The 27,098-nt window shown below is 38.9% G+C and overlaps 1 protein-coding gene across 1 annotated transcript in view; it reads right to left on the minus strand.

The window, feature by feature from the left end:
- sorl1 (sortilin-related receptor, L(DLR class) A repeats containing) overlaps positions 1-26,286 on the minus strand; it is a 61,846-nt gene extending 35,560 nt beyond the window's left edge. The window contains exons 1-6 of the mRNA XM_079885089.1: positions 25,972-26,286; positions 19,898-20,014; positions 16,373-16,501; positions 13,200-13,361; positions 12,847-12,914; positions 660-834 (exon numbers count right to left, since the gene is read on the minus strand). Of these exons, the coding sequence (XP_079741215.1) occupies positions 660-834; positions 12,847-12,914; positions 13,200-13,361; positions 16,373-16,501; positions 19,898-20,014; positions 25,972-26,256 (936 nt within the window). The 5' untranslated portion in view covers positions 26,257-26,286. The remainder of the gene's footprint in view (positions 1-659; positions 835-12,846; positions 12,915-13,199; positions 13,362-16,372; positions 16,502-19,897; positions 20,015-25,971) is intronic.
- Between the last annotated feature and the right edge of the window lie 812 nt (positions 26,287-27,098).

Consider the following 27,098-nt stretch of genomic DNA (forward strand, 5'->3'; position numbering starts at 1 on the left):
CTTGTTGCGATGCATTCTGGGTTCGCTCTCGCTGTGATGGATACAAACAATGCTGCCTTAGAATCTGGCCGAAATTTGGCCTCTTAGGAGGAAGCATAACTAAACCGCCTACCTTCTGGAACAGTCTATGTACAACTGCTGTTCACAGACAAATAATCAGCAGATGCTTTTTTTCAAAACAACTTACAGTACATGTATTACAGGTTGTGCCTCCTGGGGCAATTATTATGTTTGAGGGCACAATGACCCAGTGGGATTCAAACCAGTAACCTTTTGGTTACCAGCCCAGATTAATAACTAGAGAGTCACCTGTCTGAATTACCCTTCTGTCATATAGGGCAGAAGTTCAGTGTTGGCTAAACACACCAGGAATCCTCCTTATCCGATTCCATGGCTTTAAATAAGCCTGTTATCACTGCCTGTTCATCTTGAGCGGGATCCTTCCTCCAGCTCTTCAGAGGAGTGTTTACTCACACTCACAGGAGAGGCATTCAGCTGGAGTTGGCACGGATCTGACTCTCGGCACTCTCCACATTTCCAGTTTTTGAACTCTAGCTCAGCACTGCTTATTCTACCCTTCTTTTGCTATTTAAAAGCATGAAGCTACAAATTATCCTCCGAACGTTTGCGGCTCTGTTCTGGTCGGAATGTACCCTTACCCTGGTTGTGGTGGCAAACATGTACTTGTCCCGTAACTGGAAGCTGTCCACCTTCTCTAGGATAACTTGACGGTTTTGCTCGAAGAAGTCCGTGCTGCTGAGGATGATGGAGTCTCCCTGGGGCTCGTGGCGCTGGACAAACACTGTGGTGGGGTTGTCGTGTGGCTCTACACCCCTAGGGGATTAGAAAGACATACTTGGACATTCATATTTTGGACATATATTAACACAATTTTTTTGTTTTGTTAAGCATACATTTATGTTCCATTTTATGATTAAATGGTTTTAGAGAGCAACCAATTCCATATTAATGTGTCTTAATATAAAACACTACACTTTCTTGAACACCAAATCAATATATTAGAATGAATTCTGAAGGATCATGTGACACTGAAGACTGGAGTAATGACTGCTGAAAAATAAGATTTGTCATCACAGGAATAAATAATATTTTAAAAATATATTAGCATAGAAAACAGTTCTAATAATATTTTGCAAAATTACTGTTTTTTACTAACATTAAAGACTTCTTTCAAAAGCATTTAAATAATCTTACTGACCGCAAACATTTGAACATTGCTTAAAAAAAAAAAATACAATATTACAATAATAAAGTAACATGTTTTGTATTGTATTTCCTAATGACATGCAATGTGCTACAAAGCAAAATCTGTACAGGGCATATGCAGTTACATTTATCATACGTGATCAATAGGTACTTCCACTTGCCAAGCCAATTCAAGCAACTTCACACCTAACAACTTACACTGAACCCGCCTGTTTTCTGCACAATGTTACTGATCAATTATTCAGGGTGAGTGTGGGAGATCAAGACTACAGACGAAGGAATGGGCAGCAGTTTCAGATAAATGGATGAGAGAATCTCTCTCCACTCTTGACCAACAGCTTGACTTCCCTTCCTCTTTGAAAACACAGAGAGGTGCTGATTGTTGAGACTGGCTCTTAAATCACCAAGCTAGAGGATAAAGGGATTATCTCGCAGGGGAACACAAACACAAACCTCGCCCGCTTGCTTTCTATTTCACAACTGGGAGTTTAGCACGTCGAACAGCGGAGTGAGAGACAGATAAAAACAGGGGCTTACTGCTCTTTTAACCAGCCCCGCAGCTCCGCCTTTGGTTTGTCTAGATTAAAACTGAAAGCCAATTGAGAACTCAGAGAATACAGTCAACAAACAACACAATTCACACCCAGAAAACCACAAACACAAACTGAACTGAAGGTCTGTTTGCTGACCTTTAAAACAGTAGTTAAGCTGTTTGGCAGGACTTCCTTATTTAGGCCGGGAGCCAGGTCCACTCCTCAGGATGTTTTTGCTACCTTTTTTTCACTATTATTTCCTATTATCTTATACCTTGGGCCATCACAAGTTGATAATGACCACCCCCAACTCGGCCCCGTTTGGTCTCAGGGGCCAAAAAACACCCTTTTTGGGAAAAGCTTTTGGTGGAATGATGTAATTGTGAATATAAAGGTACTGCAGCTACATAAATGGCCATATAACCCTAAAATTTTGCATGGTGTATCCTGACACATAGGGGAAACTAGCAGAAAAAAGATTCTGGGCATTGCTGCCTTTTTTCTGTCAAATATCACCCTCAACATACCCCAAAAGACTAAAAAATGTCTGTCCGCCTGACAAATTGTCATCAAAAGTGATCATTTTCAAGCATTTTATTATATATATCACTGCCTCAAATGTACATGAAAAACTTCCCAAGTTTATAAGCTTCAATTTAAGTCCAAGATGACCTTTCTATCTAGAGGATTATAGCTGGTATAACCAAAGTTCTCCACTGTACCTCAAATCGGAGAAAACAGAAATTTCAAGCATTACCATTCCTTATGGGTTCCATAAGTCCACAAAGTCCTCGCAACACAAGGAATAAAGATGACTCTAGTGTGTAGTCTGTTATCAAAAAAAAACAACCTTCAAAAGAGTAAACGTTAGTAACCTTCTGTACAGGTAAACATTCTTTACAGCCAAATTGCAAAACTAAAATACAGCTCAAACATAAAATAGAAAACATTTATTTGGTTCTTAGATCTTTTTGCTGCTTATCCATGCTGTACTTTGACGACTGGTCATGTTAGTGTGTTGTATTAGTGTAGAATATAAACTCTTAATCATCATTTTCCTCATCTTCATCTATATTTGTATGGATTTCATCAGTTTTTGGAGCCAAGCACTTCGATGTGTTCTACATACCTTCAAGGAGAATGTGAAACTGAGCGAGCTTCTTCTTCTTCGGACCTCTCCACACTGGTGCGGGTGACAGCACAGCAGCGCGAGCGGTCTTTTTTCTCTCTCTTTCTTTTCTTTTTGCTTTTGTTTTGACTTGAGAAAACAAAAGCTGTTCTCACAGCTGGTAAGGTGCGCTTGAGAGCACTCAAAGGCAACGTGGTCGAGAACTTTGCCCAGCAGAAACTGGCTGAAAAGCAGACTGAGACCATCAAGCACATCCTGCCGCGGCGGTCAGCTGCTGCCTCCAGCCCATTGCCCGCAGCCCCTCAGTCTGCTCGTCACCGGGCGGCCTTCTGTGTCTGCCCTCGCTCCCGCGCCGCAGCAGCAGCCTCCACCTAAGCAGAGCCAAGGAGCCAGTCGCAGGCAGGCCCCCCCCCACCCGTCCAGGCCCCTGCCAAGCAGGGCGGTAAAGCCAAGAGCAAGCAGCCCTAGGACGGGCGACCCGGAGATGGATCGGGCCATTCACTCCACTACAGTGAGAGCAGCTGATGCCCATGTCTTGCAAGCAGAGATCGCAGTCCTACTAGGACGCGATAGAGCCAGTCCCTCCAGACAATATGAGGTCAGGGCACTACAGTCCCTACTTTATTGCACCCAAGAAATGTGGTGGGTTCAAAATGCTCATGCAGAAACACATTTTCGAATGCATCCGTCCCCAAGATTGGTTTGCAGCGATCGACCTGAAGGACGCGTACTTTCATGTCTTGATTCTTCTCGACACAGGCCATTTCTGCACTTTGCGTACGAGGGTCGAGCTTATCAGTACAAGGTCCTGCCCTTCGGGCTGTTCCTGTCTTCACAAAAGTCACGGAGGGGACCCTTGTTTCCATGAGAGAACAGGGCGTGCACATCCTGAACCATTTCGACGACTGACTCATATTAGCACACTCTCGAGACCAGTTATGCGAACACAGGGACCTCGTGCTCAGGCACCTCAGCCAGTTGCGTCTTCCGGCCAATTGGGAGAAGAGCAAACTCGCCCCCATGCAGAGGATCTCTTTTCTCGGTATGGAGTTGGATTCGGTTGCACAGACAGCACGCCTCACAGAGCAAACGTGCTCAGTGCTAAACTCGGTGCTAAACTGCTTGAACACCTTCAAAGGTAGGACCCTGTGCAAAGTCAGGGAGGACGAGGAGCAGGTCCTTCTGGTGGCCCCCTATAGGCCCACCCGGACCTGGTTCCCAGAAATCATGCTCCTTGTGACAGTCCCTCCCATTCCTCTGAGGAAGGATCTTCTGACTCAGAGACAGGGCACCCTATGGCACCCGCGTCCGGACCTCTGGAAACTCAATCTCTGGTTCTAGGTGACTTACCCCCAGAGATACTTAACACCATCACTTCTGCACGGGCGCCGTCCACGAGACGTGTGCCTTGAAGTGGAACCTGTTCGTCAAGTGGTTTTCTTCTCGCCGAGAGGACCCCCGAAGATGTTCAATAGGGTCCGTGCTTTCCTTTTTGCAGCAAGGGTTGGAACGAAGGCTCTATCCACCCTCAAAGTACATGCTGCTGCCATTTCAGCTTATCACGACCACATAGATGGCAAATCAGTTGCCATCTATGTGCCATCTATGGAAAGCACAAACTGGTCGTCAGGTTCCATAGGGGGGCGAGAAGGTTAAACCCTCCTCGTCCCCCCTCCATACCCTCTTGGGACCTTTCCCTGGTGCTTCAAGCTCTTCAGGATGCTCCCTTTGAGCCTTTGAAGTTAGCAGACTTAAAGCTTCTCTCTTTGAAGATTTTGCTGCTGATTGCACTGGCCTCTATCAAGAGGGTAGGGGGCCTGCAAGCATTTTGTCGGCCGACAAATCGTGCCTAGAGTTCGGGCCGGTGACAACCATGTTGTACTGAGACCCCGGCCTGGCTATGTGCCCAAGGTTCCTACCACTCCCTTCAGAGATCAGGTGTTAGGCTGGGTTCCATATGTGTATACTTCCATGGCTGCTTCTAATCGAAGCCCCGTGTCTTTCCCTTGGGCTAAGTTACCCAATATTCATATGCAGTACAACCTTCGGACTAGTCCATATGTATTTTTCCACATAACTCCCTTGAAGAAAGTGACTTCCGCAGCGTTCCCCTTCCATAGAATGGGCACGCTTTCCCAGTGTTATCCAATAATCTCACTGTATGGGTTAACATGGAACAACAGTGATGGATACGCTCTGTGTAAGCCCTTTCCTATCGTCCGTCCAGGCAAGAAGGGGTACAGGCTTACACCGGGCGCTGGATGGGGTGCAGCAGCTGTGGCGCTTTGGTAGGGATTCCTATCAGTCGGTCAAGATATACGTCACGAGTGACCGACCGATAAGGGAACGTCTTGGTTACATATGGTAACCCTCGTTCCCTGAGGGAGGGAACGGAGACGTACATCCCATCATCACATCTGCTGCTGCCCACGGGGCGGCCAGCTTACCAGGCTTGGCTCCTCAGCAAAAAAGGAGCTCACCTCGCAACTGCTGCTCATTATATACCTGCGCTGCAAGGCTTAACAGTTGATGCAAATGACTGCATGCCAATGTGTATTGGCTCATTTTAGTTTTACTCAAAGTAGATTGGCCTCTCTAGCGAGATTCCTATCAGTCGGTCACAACGTACGTCTCCGTTCCCTCCCTCAGGGAACGAGGGTTACCATATGTAACCGAGACGTTTCACCATTTGGTTGTAAACAATGTTTACCTGTACAGGGGCCGTATTCACAAAGAATTTTAAGGCTAAAAGTAGCTCCTAACTGGCGAATTTAGGAGCAACTCCTAAAAAATAATGGGCGTGTCACTCGTAACTTTAGGACTCCTAATATTTTTGATTAAGAGTAATTCACGAAGCATTTTAGCCCTAAAAGTAGCACCTAAGCCTGGGACAGCTTAAAAGAAGTCGAGAGGACTCCTAACTCACTAAGACCATTTCACGTTGCGATGTTTTGAAATGCGTATGCGGCGGCTACAGGAGCTTCCAATCGCGAGGGAACAATTTTGCATTGTAGGCATAACTAGGGATCATTCATTGCATGTAAACTAATCGTAACGTTTGATTGTGAATCAAATTAAAATGTTCTTCTCTTTGCAAACGTAGGCAGAGGCATATAGTGACAGATTAATCAATAATGTTGCAAAGATATTGCATCAATCCATAGTTTCATTAGGCTACTAGGCTATTTGTTTTGCCTTACTCTTTATTCATTTAGGCTATTTATTCAGTTATTCATCATCTTCCGTCCTTCGCACTACTTGTGTAGCGCACGCATTCTCAGACCTGTCACTCATCATCGTAGGGGAGGTGTTTGGAATCATTCCCGCGTTACAATCATCAGCCAATCAAGGTGGTCACTTCAGTCCAGCTCGTGCATGAGTAATGACGTCATCCATAGCAACGAAGACTCACTCTTAGTTTAGGAGTTGTCATTTTTCTTTACTAAGAGTAGGTCTGAAAGGCGTTGTGAATAACTTTTAAGAGAAAACTCCTAGCTAAAATCTTTTAGTGCGATTTAGGAGTACTCCTAGTGGTAAGATAAAATGCTTTGTGAATACGGCCCCAGAAGGTTACTAACGTTTACTCTATTGAAGGTTGGCTTTTTGATAACAGACAGCACACTAGGGTCATCTTTATTCCTTGTGTTGTGAGGACTTTGTGGACTTGATTTTGTGTGAATGTACCCTATGTTGCACCCTGACCCCAGTCCACCTAGGGCAGGGCTATTCAATTGGCAGCCTGTGGGCCACATACGGCCCGCCAATCATCTCTATCTGTTCCAAAGGCACTCCAGCCTCCCTCCGCCTCTTTTCCTGGCAGTGTGGCTACATTTGGTTAGATATGCGAGTGGCCGTAGTGGCGCGTGCAGCTGTACGCCTATACGCACTGTGCATACCATGAACGCTCCGACTAACCTGAGAAACGTTTTCAGTCCGAATATTTCAGCAGTTATTATGTGTGTCCCATATTTCTGTCGACTGAACCAGCGATACCAATCATTTGTGAATGGTGCGAATCTTTTGTTCGATCTTTGGTTCAATTATTTCCTTTCCATGAATTGGCTAAATGCGCTTGCATAATGGTCTGAAATGATTCAGATTCGTTCGGACCGCTCTGTCACTGAATCATCTGAAGTTGTTTCTCGGTCAGTAACAACAAATATAGAACAAATAGCGCTGTTTTCAGTTTAGTTTCAGTTCAACTCGCAGTTAAGTTTACTTTGAACTACGCAGCACCGCCCAGTGGATAACAGAACGCAAGCTTAAAGGAGTTGCATTTACTCCCGGTTCTGGGGCCTCATTTATAAACGTTGCGTATGCACAAAAGAAGGCGTACGCCGCTCTCTACGCAATAATTGGTATTAATAAAAAGCAAACTTGACGGGAAAATGTGCGGTCCTTCACGCAAACTCTGACCCAGGCGTACGCACAAAAACGGGTGAAATGAGAAATGGCGACACCATCAGCAGATGGAAGAAACACGTGAAAGTGTGTGAAAATGTAGACCGTTGTGTAAAAGAAATGGCAATACTGCTTCTCATAAATAACATGAAGACTTCACAAAGCAAGTCTTACAATTAACCCCTTAAGTGTCACCGGCCCACCGGTGGGCCCAAAATCATTACATATTTAAAACAGTAATATCCTATAACAAACATAAACTAATCTTGACAAACTATATATCATTTGAAAGCTTACAAACTCTAGTTTTCATATTTGGTGAATGATTTTCAAAATAAATTACAGAGGAGCTGTAATTTATCAATTTGCAACAAAAATATTTTCATATTCCTAAGGCGTGTTCAGACCTTTATTTTGAAATAGCAATGAACATGAAAAATCATGAAAGAATGGTTGAAACCTCAGTTTGTTTTAATGCCAAGAGTTCAAAAGATATCATCCATTCAATTATTTTAGAAAAAAAGATATTAAAATGTTTTTAATAACAAATATGGAAATGGAGGCGCCCTTATATGGGCAGTAATGGAGTCTGGTTGTCACCTAGTGAAAATGTTTGGTACTGCGCCCAAACAAAATCTCACTGAAAGCTCATTTTTTGAGATATCAACCTAAAATTTGAAACACAACTTACTCAGATTTTTGGCTTTGATTTTCTAGCAGTTTTAGAGTCGGCCAGGTTTTAAAAATATATATTTTATATAAAATATGAATAATTAATTTTTTTACATTGTACATTTTCATACACTCAAACTTCTCTAACTTTTTTTTTGTTTCACTTGCTTAATTTATTTCACTTCAACAAAAATCTGCCAAATGTCTTCTTTAAAACAAGACCAATTTTATGTCTATACTCCAAAGCATTCTTTAATTACAACCATTTAAAGTCGAAATGTGCATTTTCATGTATATTTAAAAAAAGGGGGGTGACACTTAAAGGGTTAACAGCCTACACGAACACCCGTTTGATCGATCTGCAGTGTAAAACAAACAAAATCAAACAAAGATTACAACAGAAATGCAAATTAATACATATTTGCAAAAAGATATAAATATGTTCTGCAATAATATTAGCATGTTATGCAATTCATCCTCATAACACATCTGTAGCTTGTCAGATGCAATCAAATGGATGGTAATAAAATGCCATGATGCCATCACAATGCGTAATGACGCACAATGGCTGACGCGTGAGTGAAGTTACGTTTCTTGGTTTTCCTCTGTGTTTGCCATGATTTCGCAATCGATGAATATTAACTTGTGGGCGTTTCACGGACTATTTATGGGCAACTATGGGCGTGACATGAAGCCGCAAAAGCTGCGCTACATTTAGAATTGATTGTGATTTATTAAGGGAAAACTGCGTAGAATGTGCGTGCGCACAGTTTTATAAATCCGAATATTTCTGTGCGTACGCACGTCCTATGTTTCAGAAATGTGGAATATTTATACTGAATACTAACTTATAGTCATTTAGGCCTATATTGCAGTAGATTAATTAGGTTGGTAGAGGAATATACAATTCATTTTGTGTATAGTTTTTACCTGTTTAGGCATTTTGTTATACAGTGGTAGTGAGTGAGTAACCATGTATGGTTTTATCTGTGGTTATCAAGTCTCACTGTTAGAATATTTTCATTTAAGCCTATAATAGTTATAAATAAAATAATTCTTACCAATAGCTATGATCTTGTATAATTCATATTTTTGTACATAGCTGTAAATAAGTTATTTATTAAATACTCATAAATCTGCATACTGTTGGGTACCACATTTCCAAGTAAATACAATACTTTTTTTAGGTTTACTTTAGCTTATTTATTGATACTGTTATGTTTCAATAAGTCATAAATAATGTTTCAATAAATAAGCTAAACCCACCGGCCCTCCTCAACATTTCGATTTAATAATCCGGCCCTCGAATGAAGCTAATTGAATAGCCCTGACCTAGGGGCATAACATTGCTCACTTTTCATGCAATTTCATTTCATATAGTATAGCTCATAAGTCAAGTCTCAACTCTTGTTTAAGACATTGTTCATATGTAAAAAATATGCTTAATCCAATATGGAATGGTAATGCTTGAAATTTCTGTTTTCTCCGATTTGAGGTACAGTGGAGAACTTTGGTTATACCAGCTATAATCCTCTAGATAGAAAGGTCATCTTGGACTTAAATTGAAGCTTATAAACTTGGGACGTTTTTCATGTACATTTGAGGCAGTGATATATATAATAAAATGCTTGAAAATGATCACTTTTGATGACAATTTGTCAGGCGGACAGCCATTTTTTAGTCTTTTGGGGTATGTTGAGGGTGATCTTTGACAGAAAAAAGGCAGCAATGCCCAGAATCTTTTTTCTGCTAGTTTCCCCTATGTGTCAGGATACACCATGCAAAATTTTAGGGTTATATGGCCATTTATGTAGCTGCAGTACCTTTATATTCACAATTACATCATTCCGCCAAAAGCTTTTCCCCAAAAAGGGTGTTTTTGGCCCCTGAGACCAAACGGGGCCGAGTTGGGGGTGGTCATTATCAACTTGTGATGGCCCAAGGTATAAGATAATAGGAAATAATAGTGAAAAAAAGGTAGCAAAAAACATCCTGAGGAGTGGACCTGGCTCCCGGCCTAATTCCTTCTGACTGCTACAAAGCTAGAAATGTATACGTTTAATTATGATGCAGCAATATTACAATTCTGGCCAACACCAATTATTAGGCTAATAACTGACACAAAACACAAGCCTTCAAAAGACTGGAGTTGGCGAGATGTTTCTGAAAGAAGTCTCTTTTGCTCAAGGGTGCATTTGTTTGATCAAAAATACAGTAAAACTGTAATAGTGAAAAATTATTATAATTTAAAATGGTTTCTATTTTAATCTAATAAAAATGTAATTTAGTCCTGTGATGGTAAAGCTGAATTTTCAGAAACATTACTCCAGTGTTCAGTGTCACAAGATCCTTCAGAAATTCTGATATGCTGATTTGCTGTTAAAGAAACATTTCTTATTATTATTAATGTTAAGAACAGTTGAAAAACAAGAAAAGTTCAAAGTAACAGATTCATTTAAAATAATGTGTCATTGCTGAAAAAAGTATTAATTTATTTCCTTAAAAAAAAAAATCTAAAAAAAAAAATCACTGAACCCAAACTTTTGAATGGTACTGTAATTTAGTAAAATTAAAATTAAATAATTAAAATTAGACTTTAAATGCTACAATTGAATTTAGGCATCACAGCATTATAATGTGCCGTGTAAAAACTGGATATTCATTTTGAGATTTGCTAAAGATTACATTTATCAGTGTACATTTTAGTGCTTTTAAAGATTAATATAACCAAGTAAACGTTAAAAAAGTAAATGAGCAAGAACAATTACATTCAAAAAATTCTTATTATCAGGCGATAACCGATATGGAACTGATATATCATGCATCCCTAAAAGACATCCAACATCTGACGCAGGTTTGATTCTGACTCCCTGATCACCCTCTCTAAAGACCCTCTCTTGAGGAAAAGAAAACATCTGTCAAACGGGAAAAAGGGAAGCTGTTTGAAATGTGACGATCCTAAGCCGGGCACAGTCTGAGAGCGCTCTCAGAGCAAAGAACAGAAGGGTTATCGCTGCAGTGATGGTGCAGTGGGTCTCTGAGCTCTCGAGTCATTTGTGTAGGGCCATCGCAGAGGGTCGCTGATGTTGTCTCCACAGTCACTGACTGCCACTCCAGCAGATGAAATGGGTCACGGCTGGTAGACACAATCAATTATTCATACGGCCGCAGTCTGAGCTTCATCAGAGAAACATCCACAGCCGACTATTTCGCAATCAAGCAGTCTGTCTGGACGGCAGCCCACATGCTTGAAAACACTGACCACTTCCTTATACATCTTCGACTATTCTGATGCAATATTGTGCAAAACAAATTTGTTCTGGCAAAGACACTTACAGACATAATTTGAGCTAAAGTAAAAAACGTTAATCCCGTCTGTGATGAATTGGAGTCATAACATTCTAATTAGCTCCGGTCTTCCGATCGGATCATATCCTATGGCATAATGTTTACGGAACAGGATAGCAATAAGAGCCACTCTGTTATTTCTATTTGCTGCTTGCTTTCGATGCCAGTGCCTGATTGTGCAAACACTGAGTGCTGGCTGCAATCCAAAGCAAGAGTTTCACATTCCTACATAAACCTGCAAATTGAGTGAGGCAGCACAGAGCATTCAACCCTCTTCAAATTACAAACACTGTTGCAAAATTCCTGTATGGAAGAATGTGGAAAGCAAGAACTGGATTTGCCATTTCGATTGCTTAGGATATCAACGAGCTGCAAACTCACACCCTGTTCTTTTAGACAGCAATCAAAACCACAGTAATGAGCCATGTATGAAATGCTATCCGCGCAGTGGGTTGGAATATCTCACAGACAAAAGGGGAATCAAAGCAGATCACACATGCATGTAGAGAACTGTATGTACAGTATGTCAATCCATAAGCTGCTCATAAATGAAAGTAAAATTACTATCGCTCAAAAGCCATTACTCCAGGTTTCAGTGTCATTCAGTAATCAGTGTATACTTAAGCTACTACTTGAAAAAGGATACCAATAATAAGTGATCACACTTTAGATTAGGGTCCGATTCTCACTATTAACTAACTATTAATTATGACTTTTCCCCAAACTCCTTATTACTGCTTATTAATAGTTAGTAGTTGTTACATTTAGGTATTGGGTAGGAATTGGTTAGGATTAGGGATGTAGAGCAAGGTCATGCAGAATAAGGCATTAATATGTGCTTTATAAGTACTAATAAACAGCCAATATCCTAGTAATATGCATGCTAATAAGCAACTAGTTAATAGTGAGAATTGGACCTTAATTAACCTTAATTGGACCTTCAGATGCAAAAGCCTCTAAGTGCCATCTTAAATTTTCTTCTAGAATGATCATTTTTATCAAGCTTGTATATTTAAATTCAGTAATTTCACTTAAATGGCAATGAAAATTACCTATTTAAGTGAAATTACTGAACTTAAATATACAGGCTTGATAAAAATGATCATTCTAGAAGAAAATTTCAGATGGCACTTAGAGGCTTTTGCATCTGAACTCTTCATATATATATATATATATATATATGAAACATCATTTGAAAAAATATAATTTTGTAAAATTATTGTAATATTTTATCATATAATTTTGTATATCACTACAATCATGGTGGAATAAAAGTGTATATTTTTTTTAAACTGGTTTGTTAAAAATGAATGAATTGTCGAACTAACCATTTTGTTCAAATGAATCGAAATTCAAGGCAAGCATGATTAACCATGATTATTTCCTTAATTTGATGTGACAAAAAACTATAAAAAAATATGTAGTTAAATTAGTAGCCTGACTATTTTTTTGTTTGTGTGTTGGCACACACATCACACCCAAAAACAGATTTTGTGATGGACACATTCAGAACACCCTCAAGGTGTTTGATCTTACCAGAAGTAGAACTTCACATGCTCCTGAATCAACACCCACGTCTCACCAAAGTCATCTGATTTCCACAGCTGCCCAATGGAAATTAAAAAAAGAAAACAGAAAGAAGGAGAAGTCCTTAAGAGTCAGCAGTTTCGGTTATAACATTTAATATTTTTAAACATTTGTCATGAACCAGCTTCTCATATGACAATTACGATTTCCTCAAATCAAAATATGCTGCTTAGTGCAAAATTCAAAAGGGGAATCTCCACAAATAGCTAAAGGCTTAAATGGCAGTGCCTTTCATCTTATTAAAACTGGAACCAAGATATACAAAATAACACAGTACTGAAGGAAAGCATCGGTGATCATACCTGTTTATTGGGGTGAGAACCGTCATAACCAAGGACCAGGTTAGGCCTCTTACTGTGCAGCAGTAAGTCTGTGGGCTTGAACAGGATGGAGAAACCCTGAACACTTTTACAAAAGTCAAAGGTGTTCCACAGGTAACCGTTCGTGGTGTCAGTAAATAGGTACTGCAAGGGAAAAATCAGAAATTACATTTAACAAAAGAAAAGTAAATTCAGCAAAAAAACAAAACAATTATAGGCATGGTTCATCCAAAATAAAAAATATTGTCATCATATACTCAACCTAGGTCAGGTTTCAAAGACAGGGCTAGATAAAGCCAGGACCAGGGGCCTCATTTATAAACGTTGCGTACGCACAAAAGAAGGCGTACGCCGCTCTCTACGCAATAATTGGTATTTATAAAAAGCAAACTTGACGGGAAAATGTGCGGTCCTTCACGCAAACTCTGACCCAGGCGTACGCACAAAAACAGGTGAAATGAGAAATGGCGACACCGTCGGCAGATGGAAGAAACACGTGAAAGTGTGTGAAACTGTAGACCGTTGTGTAAAAGAAATGGCAATACTGCCTCTCATAAATAACATGAAGACTTCACAAAGCAAGTCTTACAATTAACAGCCTACACGAACACCCGTTTGATCGATCTGCAGTGTAAAACAAACAAAATCAAACGAAGATTACAACAGAAATGCAAATTAACACATATTTGTAAAAAGAAAAGTGAAATATGTTCTGCAATAATATTGGCATGTTATGCAATTCATCCTCATAACACATCTGTAGCTTGCCTTTTTGGCATTAGTAATGCCCACACTGTGCCCTCCAAACAACATTTTACTCCTCTTTTCCACCTCGCCAACGATAATTTCTACTTCACATTGAGTGAAGTTACGTTTCTTGGTTTTCCTCTCTGTGTTTGCCATGATTTCGCAATCGATGAATATTAACTTGTGGGCGTTTCACGGACTATTTATGGGCAACTATGGGCGTGACATGAAGCCGCAAAAGCTGCGCTACATTTAGAATTGATTGTGATTTATTAAGGGAAAACTGCGTAGGATGTGCGTGCGCACGGTTTTATAAATCCCGAATATTTCTGTGCGTACGCACGTCATATGTTTCATCCGTACGCCACTTCTGACGCAAATCCTACGCAAAGTTTTATAAATGAGGCCTCAGGCCTTAGTTCACTAGAGACATTTAGTAGCTTTTATAAAAATGCCTTAGAAAAAAACATTACAGGTGTGCATCTTGAGACAAAACAATGGAACTGGCATATTTTAAGATATGTCAGTGCAAGTTGTTTTCAGTTAAAACAGCCTTGTCTGTGAAACCAGGGGATTATGTTACAAATATCATTTTATTGTCTTAAAAAGAGATGCAAGGCATCTGTTTTCCATACAATGAAAGAAGACGGTGGTTTATAATGGCAAGCTCCAAAAAGCACAATAAAAGTAGTCCATTTGACTCAATGTAAAAAATGTAAAAAAAATGACCAGAATATGGGCCTGCATGCCCTAAAGACCTAGAGTACACAACTCATATAGACTGTTTTTATGATGCTTTTTTGTCCTTTTATAACTTGGCATTATAAAAATCACCACCCACATTCATTGTGTGAAAAAGAGCAGCCTCTACATTCTGCTAAATGTCTTCTTTTGCTTTCCACATCATACAGGTAGGGAACATTAGGGTGGTGTTTAACCTCTGTAGTGGTTGATGACACAACAGAAGATCTATAATTTATAGATATTTATTTCAGGCAACTGGTACCACGAGAACATCAAAGCATTTTAAATATAGTAAAAAACATATTTTTTACATTATGAATTATTCAGATTATGTACTTCTGCCATTCTAATCTCCCTCCCTTCTCTTTGATCTTTCATTTAAGAGCCTTCCCTATAAACTTTGTCCTCTCCATGGCCTGGTTATGGAAGCAGGGCACTTTCTCTCTCCAGATTCAGAGGCAATGAGGACTGGGACTGAAACAGTAACACTCGACTTAAAAAGAAACCTAATGCTTTACTGAAATATGAAAGAAAAGGTGGAAAAAGAAGAAAGAGAAAGTAGAGCATATGGATCTCCAGCATTAACCGTGACCATCATCAGACTATAAGTGACACAATGCCAGAGTGTTCTGAGTGGTTGCTTAGCACAAGGCCAAGTCAACACAGCTTAGAGAAGTAATAACACACCTCTTCTCAACAAGCCAAACGATAAATAATAATTCATAATTATATTCAATATTATAATAATAGTTAAAAAGTAAAAATAGAAATAATGTTAGTGTTAATTATTAATATATTATTATATAATAATAGTTACTAAAATAAAGTGAATACTATATTAATTGAGATCAATATTCATGTTATAATAAGATATCATTAGAAAATCCAATCACACTTGCAAGTCAAAGCCAGAGATCAATCAAACAAACAGGTCCAGTATGTCTTCAAGGACTATCAGCTCATTATTTACAGTTATTTACAGAGATTTTACGTCAGGATTATTACTTTAAATGCATTAAAATATTCCACAACAAACAGCACAAGCACCTAGCCAATATCTCTTTTAATTATCCCATCGAGACTCAGAGTTCTTTTCTACAGTGGACCGACGGTGCAAGTTACTCTGGTCACTCAAAATGTAATTAAACAGGCCTGTTTTGCTACTAAGAAGTTGTTAGCTTTACAAATGACACTAGTAATGCTTTAGCTTCAATCCAATCCAATGCAGCAGGAGCAAGCGGCAGCTGCAGTGCCAGCCACATCATTGACTCCAGATGAATGGTCACCGTCTGCTGCCGTCAGCCCCTGCAAAGACGCAATGCAGAGTCCCACAGCGGTTCTACCACATCCGCAGCTCCTCACTCCAACTCCCATGAGCCTTTGCACCCCCGTAAAGTCTCAATGGAGCAGTTAGTTACGGTAGGTGGCAAGGGCAAAGACTAAGGATGCAGCTCGTATTTTTACCCAGCCCTTGGAGTTGCTCTCTTGGATAACACCATCTGTGGGTGTATATGCGATTGAAGTGGTGGAAGGTCACAGTTGCAGATGGCCAGGAAGTGGTTTGTGTCACAGCGGTCTTGTATGACCTCGGCTTAAACTCACAAAGACAAGACAACTCAAGTATGTCACACTGATAGTCCAGCTAATGTCTCTCACACACTTACTCGTTTGTTGTCAGCAGGGCTGTGGTAAAACTGTGAGATGACCTGTTTCTTGCCCTCCTGGTCCCCAGGCATTTGAAATTTCTCTGATACGTCGGTGAAGGTGGTTCCATAGTCATAGGACACGTACACCTGTTAAATAAACAATATCAAATTTTAACCACATACACCGCAGAAATTGTAGCTCTGGTCCAAAACCTAGTAAGCTGCCTTGTTGTTTACTGTCTGTTTACATAGGCTGCTGCCTTCTAAGTCAACATGGCAATTGAAATGAAACCTTTTCATGAAACTAATTTGGTACTTACTTAGAAAGCAACTTCTTATGTCACAAAAATATCGCTTTATAAGTTAGCTACAAATGAGAGACTGTTTACAACTGAATCCAATAGTTTGATGTTAGCATGTTGCTAAGCTAAAAATATCAATTAAAAAAATGAATGCTCCTTAATTTAGCACTGAATCCAAGTTTGATATTAGAATGTTGCTAAGCTAATAGCTTGATTTTCAAATAAATAACTTCATTCATATGGCTCAAAAATAATGTTCTTTGTGTGAAATGTGAGACTCTGCTTACAATTGATTACAGTTCAGTTTGATAGTGTTGCTGAGCCTACAGTTTGATAATCAAATTTTTCTTGGGCACAATAATCCATTTTAATTTGACTCAACTATGTTTATCAATATTTGTCAGTATTGGTTGTCGTTTCTTCATAATCAACATTTATTTGTCGCTTTTTTCGCATGTTAGTTACATTTTGATTGTAATAATTATATTGTGAGATGGTTTAGGTGGCATTATTGCTCTTTTATGCATTTACAATTGGCAGGGGAATGTACGTTTTATGAGTCCATGACAAATTTCCCTCCGAGGACAATAAAGTGAATATCATTTCATTTTATTTCATTCATGTCCACCACCTTGGATGCAAAATTTCACAGATTGCATTGCAGTGCATTCTGGGATTGTATTCTCCAAAAGAGGATACATGTGAATCTGCTAGAATTTGGCTCAAAGAATGTAGCAGTTAATCTTTTAAAAATAAACCATCATCTCAGTTCATACAAGAAACTCGTTTGCATTTGGAGTTCTTTTTGCTTTAATTTTCTTTGTCTTGTTTTTCCACAAAGAACACCTGTAAAGCACTTCAGAGATGAGCAGATAACAGCTCCAGCACACCATAAAGTATAACCGTACCACTTTTGTTCTCGCATTTCCATTAGATAACACTTTACATAAAAGCTTTGCAATTATTGAAAACGTCGCAATTATTGCCATGCAGATAGAAAAATACCATTCAAGGTCACAAAAACAGTCTTTCTAGGCTGTGAGTTACATCAGCAGGATTTAAGGGAACTGAAGAACAGAGGGAGGCCTTTCATCTGTATGGCTCATGTAGATATTCTTGGTACCTTACAGCATATCCATATAGTATATATATAGTGCCTTGCGAAAGTATTCAAACCCCTCAATTTTCATCAGACCAGAGAATATTGTTTCTCACAGTCTGAGAGAGTCCTTAAGGGAACACTTCTCATAAATCCTGATGTACTTGTTACATCATAAGAAGGATGGCGTCTATGCTAATATTAGTCTCTGTTTATCCCGAGGTTTACTGCAGTCCGCCAGATTCAGGCCGTATCCAGATCTGATGAAGGACCTGCGCCTGGACGCGACGACAACGCAGTCCTGAAGTGTCAACTAGACTCTCCCCTGTGAAGGCCTCCTTCCCTGTCAGGATAATTCCGGTTCACGTGGCTACGCGGAAGCGATAATTAATTCTTTATTATAAATTTTTAAAGACAGACAAATAGTTTGTTGAGGGTTGGTTTGTAAAGAAGGACTACACGCCTGCGTACATATATATTCAAACGCGTATACCTATAGACTAAACATGCTTTTTGAGGTTTGCGCAGAGATAACCTTTTTTTTTTTTTAAATTCAAGGCTTGCACCTTGGAATCTATTTCAGGGTTTGCGTTCTCGAGCCACCAGGCACTGTTTTGTGCGGATGAGCGGGCCGGAGCGTGTTGACTTTTTTTCTGTTAGAACGGTGTCATGTTAGCGGCCCCTAAGTTAATAACTAATGATCTTTGCAACGGAAGTGAATCAATCAATCAAAACTAACTTTAGCTGGACAATAACTTTATTCTAGAGCTGCTGTAAAGCCAAAACAATCTCTGTTACTGTAATTTCCTAATATCACTGTAAAGCTGCTTTGAAACAATCTATATTGTTAAAAGCGCTATATAAATGAAGGTGACTTGACGTGATTTTGTGCAAATTCCAAGCAGGTTTTCATGTGTCTTTACTGAGGAGAGGCTTGAGTCTGGGCACTCAAAGCCCAGATTGGTGGAGTGTTGCAGTGATGTTTGTCCTTCTGTAAGTTACTCCCATCTCCATATATGATCATGAAGCTCAACCAGAGAACCATCAGCATCATGGTCACTAGGGATGTGATATTTCGGCCACCATATCGATATCAGACAATATTTTTTCATTTTTAATGCATTTCAAAATGGCTACTTCAATGTAAGGGGACCCGTGGTGTATGTAGATAGAAATGGCTCATTCTAAGGTAATACAAACATAACGGTTCATTATGTAAGGTCTTTATACACCACTGAAAACATAGTTATGTATATGATATTACATTTCTGTCAACAGATCCTCCTAAATATTACACAATGCACCTTCAATGGTGAGACTTTTGTTTTTGTAATCAGTCTCTCAATCTAAAAATAAGAATTTAGATTTATTGGCCAATATATCGGCATTCAAAATAAAGAATTATCCGTATCGGCCAAAATATTCATATCGGTTCATCCCAAATGGTCACCACTCTAACCAAGGCCCTTCTCCATCAATTGCTCAGTTTGGCAAGGAGGCCAGCTTTAGGAAGAGTCCTGGTTGGTCCAAACTACTCCTATTAAGGATTATGAAGGCTACGTGCTTCTGTGAACCTACAATGCAGCAGATTTTTTTTTCATAGTCTTCCCTAGATCTGTGTCTTGATACAATCCAGTCTCTGAACTCTAGGGGCAGTTCCTTTGACCTCATGGCTTGGTTTTTGTTCTGATATGCATTTTCAGCTGTTAGACCGTTTATTGGGAGATACGTGCCTTTCCAAATCATACCCATTGAATTTAATTTCCCACAGGTTAACTCCACTCAAAATGTAGTAACATCTACATGCAAAATTGAAATGCTCTCGAGCCAAATATGTCCCAGAAAAGGGTATGAATACTTATGCAATGTTATTATTTCAGCTTTTTATTTTTAATACATTTGCAAAGTAATCACAAATCTGTTTTTTGCTTTGCATTATGGTGTATGGAGTGTAGATTAATGTGAAAAAAGGTAAAGTAGTTTAACATAAGGCAGCAGCAAGATAAAACAAAATGTGAAAAAAAAAACTAAGAGGTTTGAATACTTCGCAAGCCACTGTATATGTCGGAAGTAAAAAAAAAAAAAAAAATCATTTGATAAGACACTTTTCGAACTGATCTAGGATAAAAATGGTATACTCACGGAGCTGGTCTTGGGATCGGTGGCACCAACGCTGTCTCTGGCTAACGCTACTATGACGTTGCTCTTCTCCCCAGCCCAGTGGACGACCATCTGATTATGAGAATCGTTCAGGTTGGCCTGTGAATGCAAAATATGATGAACAACTAATCGAAATGTAGCTGACTAGCTTTAAGTGGAATTTATTTTGCTGTGGTCAGACAAGCATCCAGGTTTCCACAGTACAAATCAAGCTGTCAAGGCATAACACATCACAACTCACTCAAAGCTGATTTTCAAAGACGTGTACCAGTTTCTGGTTCTCTCACTGTGTAATTTTCCACCAGAGTCATACTGCATTTGTAATATCAGCTAAAATGAATCTGTATTTGACAACCTTGAGTTTGTTGTGTATACTGTTATAAAACGCTGCAGGTGTGTCTCTGGCACTTAAGGCTTACAGCCTTTGAGAAAACAAACACAACCTCAAATACCAAAAAAAAAAACAGTTGAAGCGAGCTGAGCTAGACCACAGCGGCAGGAAAACTGAAACTATTGGCTGCGGTGTCCCAATCTGATCTGCTGAACAAAGATATGTCTCATCTTTTCATGTCCATCCCCCTCTTCTCTTTCCACTAAGAACAGAACTCATCTTTAATTCAAACTTCTGCATGAGGACTATGGCATCCTCAAATGGGTTCTACTCCAATATCTCCTGTCAGACATAAAAGAGAAGTTGCAAAAGGTTGTTTATGTAAAGGAACAAAAAGCTCTAACACCACTTATTTTCCTGTCTGAGGAACAAGTTGTGGATCACTGGCAAACAACAAGTTTACTTAACATTATAGACAGGTCACATTTACAGACAACCAAAAGCAGAAGACATTCAACATAAGAAAAATACTTCCATATGCTATAGCATTTTTTTTTAAATACACATCATAGGCAAAAGAGGCATACTGATATTCATTTGGGAATGGTTGTTTTTGTAACGTACAAACAGTGATTCCTCAAACGACCTCACCTTGAATGTACAGTCATATTTTTACTCACCATGACAAGGCAGTAAATCTCCCTGTCTTTTAGGCCTGCTTGGCAAGCAGCATGTTAGTACAACTGAGAGACTTTAGGAGACTGACAGAGCTGTTACGAAATCTTACAGATAGCCTCAAAGCACTAGTTTTATTTTACCTCAATTCATGAAATACGACAGCTGTATAATCCATATTTTTCCTAAAAGGTATTAAATTTAATTTAACTCGCATAATAAAGTATGTTACTTTCAAAATGTGATGCGTAGCAACATCTTTCAACAATGTGCCAGTTTATTAACCTGTCCAACATATTTATTTAAACTCTTAAAAGTAGAGGTATATTTTATCACATTCTATCTGCCACCAGTCAAACAACCAGTTTGCCCAGTTGTTCTTAAGTTCTGCTTAAACAAACAGAACAATGTTTAGATGATACAGTTTGGGAGTTTATGGAGTACTAAAAGCTGCACTTAAAAATAAAATTTTTTAAACATTAAAATTTAAACATTTAAAATGAATTAAATATAATAATAAAATAATACATTGATAACTCATTTTAATGCAACCTTTAAAGTGCTTTTTTTTTTAAATCATTGGCTTTTCTTAATCCATTTGCAAACTCTTTTCTTTTTTTAAATTACCTGTTTGCAAATGTGTTTTTTTTAAATAATTTGTTAATCAATTTTTAAAAAATGCCATTAGACAGTTCATTGAACACCCATGGGAAAAACCAATGGACTTTTGACCAAATTAGCGTGGAGAAAATGTCAATTTGTACTTCGAATGGTTTACGGTTGACACTTGGTTTTATAACAGCTGATTAATCTCTACAAACAGTTTCGTTTTCATCTCATCAGTACGTGTAGAAGAGCTTTTCCCACCACTTTGCCAACAAACACTGTAAAAGAGCAAATGGTTGCAACCTGATCCATTTCAGCCTGGCAAACTCTTGGGTCTGCTTATTCAAAGAGAGTTAAATGCCTGTCTGCAACTTCTGGTTATCTTGCAAATGGACTTTCTGCTAATCTAACAGGGCCCTCTTTTATACTGACACCGTAATATCCTGAAAGCATCAATAGTAAGACAAGTGCAAATAAGTTAATGTTCCTTCTCGCTAGATGAAAAAGCAACGAGAGACAGAAAAAATTAAATCATTTCATTTTTTTCAGTTTCTTATGTATTATTCAGCAGGGAAACAGAAGGAAAGGAGGCAGAACGAGAGAGTGGAAGCACTAGAGCACCTTGGCCCATCGCTTCAAGCAACGCACAGCTTGAAACCATGACATCATCTCTGCAGCACTAACGTTTGGGCCAACAGTTCAACAACTTGCCTTTCTGGCAAACAACCATACGAGTTTCACTTTGAATATGGGTGAACCACACATTTAATAACACTGTGGCCGTAACCAAAGGAAAACCAAGGAGTCATTATCCTGTTAAAGGCTTAAAGTACAGTTAAAGCACTGTTTCATTATTGCAGTATGGTTAAGTTATGGGGCCATTACAGCGATGTGTTATGCTAATGAATCAACACACTAAATCCATTCGCACATAGTAAATATACTGAAAAGAAAACTTTTCATTCTCCTTTGATTTTCACATAAAACGTTAATAAATCATCTTAAACCAATAATTGCTGACAAGAAATTATATTAGGTTCATCTATAATTTTCTTATGTTTATGTTGTGTTTTAGGTTGTGTTCACACTTGCCAGGTTTGGTTTGGACCTTCCTAACAAAAAGGTGGGTCTCGGTCCGCTTCAAAACGACCTCTACTGCGGAAAGACTGAAATATGAACGCAACACAGACCAAAGACATTTTAACGAACCAAAAACATGACGTCACAAGATGCAACCATAAAATGGACAGAATGCTCAAGCTTACCGCTGTTTTTTTTTTTTTCATCAGTTCTGTAATCGGTACAGTTCAGTAATCGGTACAGGCAACGAAAACGCTGTCTCCTTGCAGCAGATCTTTGCTTGTGTGTGCACAACGGAGAATTTCCTGGTGCAATTTTACACGTTTTATAAGCTCTTCACGAGTTCTCAGCTGGTAAAAATTCCATCACATGTACGCACATACAACAAGCGCATTTATTCCAGCACAAAAGCATTGTATTGGATGTTCCGTCATAAAATTAGTTTTCTTGTTTTGTATCTTTAGGTTTGGTCTTAAAAATGACAGTGTGAACAACGCTAAGCGAACCAGGACTAAACGTATCATTTTCTTTTTTGGTCAGGCCCAAAAGAACCAAAAAAGATTATATGACTCATCTGTGTCAATTTGGTTTCACCTCGAGTTTAATGCAAGAAGACAACTTCAGGAAAACCGAAAGTAAACCAGAAGGCTGTTCAGACAAGTTCCAGTAATGCTCCACTAATTATAAACATATCCACCGCCCTCCATCTTACTTCTCTAGGGTTTTAAACTTTCTTATCACAGAAAACAAAACTAAAATACTCTGCAAGTAAGGCTGCTTAAATGTCGTACGTGTTTGAACAGGAATACTAATGTAATCCAAGTTGAATTAGGGTCATTTGCATCATTATTTACATCAGGAAGGCACATAAGGCAAATACAAAAAAATATATAATATTGTTTTACCATAACTGGCATACTGTCAAAAAAAATATGACCAAATAAGATTAAATACTGACTTTACATGACTCATGAAGTAAGTCCAGGCTTGTCCTGCGAAAGGTGAGGGAATGTCAAGTCTCATTTAGATTCTGGGTAGTACTCTATGGTAATGATTCTGCATTATACTTTACACATACTAGAGCAAAATTGCATTTGCTTGCCAGCAGTTTACTTAACGTGGCTTAACATACGAGGGAACAGAATGGATCAAGATCCAAGGCCCATGAAAAGAATTACAATTCCTGGAAATCTTGTTTTGAATGTATGACATTCTTCTAAGAACAATTATTGCTTAATCAGGGCTGCTGGGTCAAGATTTAGAAATATTTCCCATTCAATTATGAAAAAAGAAAGTCTCCAAAAAGCAATAAATGTATAACCAAATGTGTCAAATAATAAATAAATAAAAACAGATTGGATTGTTTGGATTAAAGGCTTTTATTTACGCAATAAAAACACCCATTGCTACAAAGTTCGCCAAAGGTCAACTCTTGGGGTCTGGCACTAAACTGCATATTTTTGATAATGATTCTGTCATAATTCTCTAAACTTGGTGAGTAATTGTCTGTCACAACAGGTCTGCAAAGATAACAACAAAAAGACCCTTTAAGACAGAGTATATCCTTTTCTTGCCAGAGCATGGGGACTTTTTCTAGGTTACTTGAATAGACTAAAGGAGTGGATTGATGTCTGTTACTTCTTACCTAACACTGCTTTTCCCTATGTGCCAAAAACAACACATAAACCAAAAGGTCTGAAAGAGAGAAGGAAGGAAGGGGGGGCACAGATGGGAGATCTTAATTGGAACATCTGAGGGGGTAATTCACCTCATATCAACTGTGGTGGACTACATCCAGGACACTAATAACACTTCATAGAGGATTTCCTGTACACGCTACAGGGTGAAAAGGGGAAAAGTCACAAATCTTAGTGGCCGCCCACTGCTTCGACGGCATGAGCATTAGAGAAGAATTATAAAACAGTGTAATACCCTCCTAAGAGTTTGACTTTTTGAACATCATACCTCTACTTTAGATTGTATCGCCACAAGTGAGTCAAAACACCTCATACCTTGGATAATAACATCACAGGCTGAGGTAGATAAGTGTGTTCTGACTGAGGTCATGATCTGAAGTCAGCGAGCTCTTGCAAAAACCCAATACCTGTATTTACGCTACCAACCACAATCCTGTTTTTAGGCTTTTTACGCTACCAAAAACCAAATGACAAAATTCAGTGGTTTAACCCATTCAAGGTCTCAAAGGCACAATTGAAAAGCAAAACTAGGAGATGTTGCATGGCTGACTTAACAAACATCTCGAAGCAAAACGCTTGAGGGGGTGAAATGTTTGGTTGGGAAATTTCCCAGCAAGACCAGTTATGCCTCTCTGGTTGCTTGCGTAATAAAGCTGCATCCTGACGGTAAACAAACAAAGAAACACTGTGTCATACATTTAATAGGAACACAGATTTGTGGAGTCTTGTTTCTAATTCCCAAGACACTGACATTAAGGATAAACCCTTCAGTGTAAAAACAAATAATATTAGTTAGTTTAGTTAGTTGTCAAAAAACACTTACCTTTTTGTTCGGGGTTTCAAAATCATTTTACCATCTAAATGTTGTCCAAAAAACCTACTCGCAGGCTAGGTTGTGTTCATGTATTTTCAATTTATTTATTTTTTCTAGTCAATGACTGTGAAAATGTTCAATGGCTTTTTAGGCAAGATTTTAATGTTAGTGTTTATAAAGAAATTTTTTTTCAAAAATAAACCTACCCTGAGAAATATTCACTGGAGGGAAAAAAAACGAAATAACTAGTCTCAGCCTCCCTTATATTACGCAATATTTAAACACATAAAAAAAATCTCAATCATTATTAGATGCCAACTGAATGTTTTCTTATTATTATTCTAGAAGGAATATCCGCAATTAGCATCACCAAAAACCAAAAAATGGTACTGTATGTTTTATGACAAACATAAACAAAACTTAAAATCATTGACGTGTGATTCAAAATACTGCATTAAAATTCCCGTCTCGTTGACCACACTGTTCAGCAGAATATAACATCTCTTCTTATAAGCATATTCATTTTTGTCATAATGACAAATTATTTGTAGAACATAAAATGTAAAAGATTTCGTTTTTATATAGTACATTCTAAAAAAAAAAATAGATTAACGTTACTCAGGCTCATCGGAGAAGTAATATTTTATATTTCAATCATGAATGGGCATGCAAGAACCCTTCATCTGACAAACAGGTCAATTACACTTCTAGGTGACTGCGTGCAAACCAAAGGTGAATGGTGCACAACAATTGGGAATACTGAATTCAATATTTTATGAGGTTATGCAAAAGCTACGTTTTTTCCATTATTGCCTATATGCAATCACACCTAATGAATGCAAACCTCGCTTACCGTTCCATAAACCGTTGGCACGGGTGATCCAGCAGCGTTCCGCCGAACGCGAAGCTGGTGCGCGGCTGAAGCCTCCGTGACTTCTCGCTCCAGACGCACGACGCGACTTTCTGCATGTTCCAGGTGTGCACTCACTCGGGAGAAACCCATGTCCTGTGGTAGCATGAATCTCTGGTCATGGTGAAGACGAAGCGTGGAGGAGATCGCGCCAGGAACGAGTAATAATAACAGATACATGGCACAGCGACTGAGCGGCAGCATCTTGTGTGTCTGCCCTGACGCCATGTTTGTGTATGACTGTGTTCAACAGTGTGTGTTGTGTGTGTGTGACAGGGCGCCTCTAGCGGTCAACCACATTCACACTCATTACCATGGATACAGATCATGGCACATGATGTTTTGTTTTTGCTGGTTTACATACACTGTAGATTGGCAAGACCAAAAAAAACAAAAAGGATTGATTCGGGCGGGGACGGTTTCACAAAAAGAACATTTTACATCAACGTCATCCCTAAAATCGGGGTAAAATGTGTTTGGGTGAATTAATTAATTAATTATTTTATTATTAATGATAAAGGGTTCTTTTAAGTAAAAAACTTGGGGGAAAAAACATATTTTATTGTGTTTTATTGTGAAAAGGGGCACAATGTCCCATTGCCAATACGCTGTGATATTTATAGCACATTCTTTACCTAAAATTAGTTTATTAAACCATACTGACATGAGTTCAGAAAAATATTTTGGGCATTACTTACGCTTCAAAAATTAAATAAGATGATGTCCTACTGTATAACGATCACGAGAGCCCCCTCATCACCTATTTTACAGGATCTTTTTATCACCTCGAGTGTTCGTTTGTGTAAGTTAGGCCTATATTTGTCCAACACCCCCATCTGCTGGTCAGAATCTATAAAGATATGATATATTTATATAACATATATATAATTTTGCGACTAATAATTGCATAGGTTGTAAGAGACGTGCACTAATTACCAGAGTACTGTACATACAATCCAGTTATGTCCAGTAGAAGCTTGCACGCGACGCGAGACGCACACAGACTGTGATGACGATGTGTTTTACCGGTCATCAGCATCATAAACTCTGCAACGTTTTTATATATTTTT

The sequence above is a fragment of the Squalius cephalus genome (genome assembly GCF_949319135.1).
Source record: "Squalius cephalus genome assembly, chromosome: 11".
Taxonomy (NCBI): domain Eukaryota; kingdom Metazoa; phylum Chordata; class Actinopteri; order Cypriniformes; family Leuciscidae; genus Squalius; species Squalius cephalus.